Source organism: Scophthalmus maximus, chromosome 22 (assembly GCF_022379125.1).
Source record: "Scophthalmus maximus strain ysfricsl-2021 chromosome 22, ASM2237912v1, whole genome shotgun sequence".
Taxonomy (NCBI): domain Eukaryota; kingdom Metazoa; phylum Chordata; class Actinopteri; order Pleuronectiformes; family Scophthalmidae; genus Scophthalmus; species Scophthalmus maximus.
Window position 1 is genome coordinate 4619135 of NC_061536.1, and position 5094 is coordinate 4624228.

At 39.8% G+C, this 5094-nt stretch overlaps 1 protein-coding gene across 5 annotated transcripts; it reads right to left on the reverse strand.

Moving 5' to 3' along the window:
• Positions 1-409: 409 nt before the first annotated feature.
• On the reverse strand, positions 410-3824 carry LOC118291865 (4-galactosyl-N-acetylglucosaminide 3-alpha-L-fucosyltransferase 9). Of its 5 annotated transcripts, none has more exons than XM_035620323.2 (4): positions 3642-3823; positions 3198-3342; positions 2618-2727; positions 410-1958 (listed from the first exon to the last, which is right to left on the reverse strand). In XM_035620323.2, exon 4 carries the CDS (start codon positions 1956-1958, stop codon positions 882-884), a length of 1077 nt encoding a protein of 358 aa, XP_035476216.1. In that variant the 5' UTR covers positions 2618-2727; positions 3198-3342; positions 3642-3823; the 3' UTR covers positions 410-881. The 5 variants fall into 5 exon arrangements, with proteins under 5 accessions (XP_035476216.1, XP_035476217.1, XP_035476218.1 ...); XM_035620324.2 differs by having other exon boundaries at positions 3172-3342; XM_035620325.2 differs by having other exon boundaries at positions 3150-3342.
• Positions 3825-5094: the final 1270 nt, after the last annotated feature.

Sequence of the window (5094 nt, forward strand, 5' to 3'; positions counted from 1 at the left end):
ATTAGAGGGTGTGAGCTTGGTCAAACAGTAACTGGTGATGTGCATTGATAATGACTTTAAGACGTTTACCTTTGCAGACTGTTTTAAGGCACAGGATTTTTAGCATATACTGATACTAGCGCTGGAAAGCCTCACCTGTTTGCTTTTGCATTAAGTACTAGGGCGTGTAAAACAAAGTCAGGAACAGGGGGTGAATGTAAATTGTCGTTACTGTTTACCCTTCTCTCTCTCTCTCTCTCTCTCAACAGAAGAACCTGTTGGCTGTGGTATACAACCCTAACTGTAAAATTCAGAAAAATATTCCCATGGTCATTTGGGGAAAGCTTAAGCTTCCCTAGCCTCCTCCACTAAATTACAATTGCTGACATAAATGCATATTTGAAATTATAAACAAAGCAAAACTATGACATCTCAGACAAAACCTTTTATTTTCATCTCAAAGTGAAACAAAAGTCAAATAATCATTAAACTTAATGAATAATTCAACACAATGAAATTCGTAATGGACATTTGGCAGAATCAAACATGTAAACTTATTTGTCTAGATATTATATTCATTACAACGCAGTGACAGTGACATTTGAACCCAGTACATTTGCAGCAAAATCCATCTTCTTCAGCATCAGTTACATAAAAGTTCCACTCACAAATGCACACTCTTTCTGTACTTGCAGTGATCCAACTAATAATTACTTTACAAGAGGTTATTTTGTCAATAATTTTGATAAACTAATTCATTATTTGGTCTACAGTAAAGCAAAACAATTAGACCAAACCCCAGTTTTGGTCTTCATCTGTTCTATCGATGGCACAGAATCCCGAAGTATTAAGTTTCTTCATTTTCTAATAGCCACTGTCTGATGATGTTCTCACTGTAGTTTTCATGTAAAGAACCATCCATAAAGGTCATTAACAACATGGTAACTTTTGTCTCTTGATATGTGGTCACAGGCGAGGCAGATGGGATGAATGAATTCATTGCTCGTTGACAAAAGATGAGGAGTGACTTTGTAGTACTTTCTCCACTCAAAGTAACTCATGTACGCTTCATCGTCCTTGTCCAGGTGTTGCAGAAACTCTGCGAGTGATTTTGCATCAGGGAAATCATCAACGTGAATGAAGGAGCCATTGGGAAGGAACTGCTCGTAGTTCTCTCTTGGTGGACCCATAACCACAGGGACCGCCCCTGCTACGAGGGGCCCGTTCACCTTCTCTACGAAGTAGTCTTTGTGGAGCGAGTTCTCAAATGAGAGGTAAAACTTACAACTACCTAGGGTTGAGTAATAGTCTTCATATTTTAACTGGTGCCCAGTAAAAGCAGCACCAAAGACTTCGATCTTCATGTGTTGGGACAGTTCGCGGTAATATTTCGCTCTCGTAGCTGTTCCAGTAGATGGGTTGTTGTTACTGACAATCCAACAAACCAGTTTGTCTTTCTTTGGCAGAACTAAGTCGTCCTTCATCTCTGGTTTCTTGATCGTCACCTCATTCCTTACCACAATGCCAGAATCTCGTCTGTAGCTCAGTGTTAAGTTGAACAGGTTATCTAAACCTGCTTTCCTTGCTGTGTTTGTGGGAGATTCCACATTGTACCAAATCCACTTCTGAAAAGTTGGACGAGGACCCTGAGGCAGGTTGTTCAAATTCCAGGATATTTCTTTGTGGTAGAAAATGACTCCTTCTGCTTTGCTGTACGTGGATCTGTCATCAGTCAGTATGCAGCTGTCAATATTGAAGTAGCTTGAGCAGACTTTGAAATCAAACCTCACACCAAGAGGCCAGAACCACAGCAGGACTATGGGCTTTTCAACAGAGTCTTTGGTTTTTTCCTCAGCCGATGTAGATGGACAAAAAGAGGATGGTGGCTCAAAATACAGAAAGAAGGCAATAACAGAGCAGGTCAGGCCAAGAGCAGCTAGCATTCCCAGGCACAACGTTTTATTTAAAGCAGCTGTCATCTGTGGAAGAAAAAAAGAAACTTGTGTCATCTTGATAACAGCATCTTGACTAACAGAATCATGATTCAACAACATCTGATCATTTGCCAAAAAGGCAGCGGCCTGAGCTATGAAGCAGGATGTGTGGTAAGAAAGGGAACCTCATGTATCACAGTTTGATATTCAGTGTTGGCAGCTTAGGGATTTTCTCACAAGATCTGTTGACTTATTCTTTTAGGGCCACAAATTTCAATGAGGAGAGGAAATAGTGACCACGCTCTCATGTAGATCTCCAGAGCGACTGTTTAGCTGTAGCCTTGGTGTTTTGGCATGACATCATGAATGAAGCTATCACAACAGAGGCGCTATCACATCAAAGGCCATCAGTAATGATAATTATATATTGTTTGTCATTATTACCGGCAAATTAAACAAAACAAAAAATGCTGTTATCACCTTCCAGGCTGTGCCAGGGGCCTGTACTACGAAGCAAGTTCAACAAATCCAGGATATCCTGAATAACTTGTACTAAGAATGCTGGTACGTGCTGGTCGGTTTGGTTTAAAGGGCCATATTGTCAAAATTGAGATTCCCTGCCTTATTTCATAATAAATAAGGTGTAGGGGGTCTGTAGGTACCGTAAAAGTGTCAAAAAGGTCAATAAACAGACAAATACACACTTTTTTTTAACAAGGCGTCAGGTCTTCCGCTGAAATGTGATGTCACAGCTTCACAGTCACCGCCAGCAACCTTTCCGCCGGCACGGCCCCCTCGTCATCCCGTTGCTGAGCTATCAACAACACGAGAAAATGTGAGGAAAAGCTGTTCAGTCGTTGGATGTCAGGAAGCTACATCATTGCACTGGCTTCATTATTATTAATATTATTTAATCATGGCACAGGCTTTCCGAAGAATATCAATATAAGAGACCAGTGGCTAATGCCCAGGAAGCGGCCGATAGGGGAGAGGCTCATTAATATTAATTAGACCGGCCAAAGTCGCCTTGTTCCTTTGCGGAGCTCCTGAAAGATGAGCTACAAAGCCATATTTAGCACTCAAAAAAAACAAATATATCTCCTTATGGATATCAAAACTTCAAATAAAGCACCAGAAAGGTGTAAAATATGGGCCCTTTAAGGGACGTGTAAAAGTGGCATTCTACAAAGTGAAATGAAAATAGTATAATATAATATAATAAAAAAAATATCTGACCCGAAATCCTAAAATTATGGACCTTATCTGACATTTAGCACATTAAACCTTTTCCTTCATCCGGATATGTCTCCCTGGAGCTCCTTTGATGATGGCTTTTTACAATTCGGACTCCGTGTGAAAATAATCAAGAGTCGATCTAACTTAGCTCAGAACTGCTTTTCTGGCACCGGATTCTCTTGAGTTTTCCCATCTGAAAGGAGAACAAGTCAGAGTTCAGGTTTAGGGTCAAAGTAAAAAAGCAATTTAACCTGCTTCCTGGAAGGGGCCCCTGGACACAATGCAACCGGATGTCAACCACGACAAGGCAAACAGCTTTCAGGTTGACGCTGAACACAGACCGCTACTTACCGTGTACTTCGTCAGTGTTTACAGAGCACGTGTTGGTACGAACCAGAGCGTGGGAACTACTCCCCGTCTCCTGGCTGGTGTCAGGAAGTGTTCATTGGAAATAAAATACAAATTTAAAAAAGGAGAAAAAATGTATTATACCTCAGCGCATCGGGTGCCGAAAGTGCCTCTTCAATGTCGATGTGACTCGGTTGTAAGGTCTTGGAGAAATGTGAAGAGAAGCGCAAATCCTCACAGGTGGGGCTTGGACGGGCGAACACGACCCACACAGGCGCGCGCTGCGGTCACTTCCCCTTCCCTCCACTCGCGCTGAGACCCTCACGTCGATTGCGTGTCTACGTCACGTCATGAGATCACACGTGTGGGCGGGGCTTCCTGGTGCATTCAAGTGCGCCTCATAAACTCTGAAATATAGTCGGAATCCATGATCTTTTCTTCTTCCTCTTTATTTCGTCATCCTTTTTTAAAGAAAAATACATAGATCCGACCGTTTTGAAGGACCCATTACACCTTATATATAGATATTTTACTGGATATTTTTAATGCATATTTTACTCCATAATATTTTTTTTTGTCCCCAGGTACCTATGTGATAAATTTCAAGTAATTTTTAACATGTGCAAGTCACATGGAATTCACATACAATGCTAATTTGAGGCAGTTTCTAAAAATTCAATAATAGAAAAGACTCAAAGTACTGCTTTTCTAATATCCCTCATACATGATTAACCCTCTGTGACGTACATAAGATTGCTATCCGGCAAACTGCCCGACTTTATAGACTGTCTAAGTCAACCTTGAGATTTCCTCAAAGGCCCACAGCAACAAAACACCAAGTCTTTTCTCAAGAATGTGATGGAATGAATCCACAGCAAAAGTGATATGTTTAACAAAGGTATTGTAGTTATTATATATAGCCCACAGAGAGGAACTGATCAAATACGTGAACAAATGATCAAACTGTCATCCTTTATGCAATTTGCTATACTGTCTGGAAAACTATTTATCCCCATAGTTGGCGATTTTGATATTTTGTGGTTAAACTGAATGATTAAGTGTTGTTTTATTTCTTTGAGGACATTTTCAGCAAAATAAATAATTTTGAACACCACCGATTTAGATGAAAAATGCAATTTAAAACAAGGCTGTTTTCTTTTCTCTTGAAAAGGTATGGAGATGCATGGTATTTACCGAGAAATTACAGTTTCTTAATACAATTTAATATTTTTAAGTATTAGTTTTTCCCATGGATCTGGAAAATTCCATTACTGCTTATAACATGGCTGTGCTGGATCAGAATCTATCCTGGACAGATGCCCTGCCTTGTACAAACATCTCTGATTGAAAAAACAACCAAATAAACAATGGAAAGATGGGGCCTGTTTCAGAAAGCATGTTTGGTGAAAACTCAGAGTTAGTTCTCCCAGAGTCTTTTCGGACAAAAGCATCAGCAAAATGAATGAAATATGAAGCTACATCTTACATCTTAAAGCTATATTCTATTATTTTTAATCATTAAGTTGTTGATTTCTATTTTAAATGAAAATTCAAACTACATACACTTGTATTATTGCCCTATTTACTGATCCCTTAG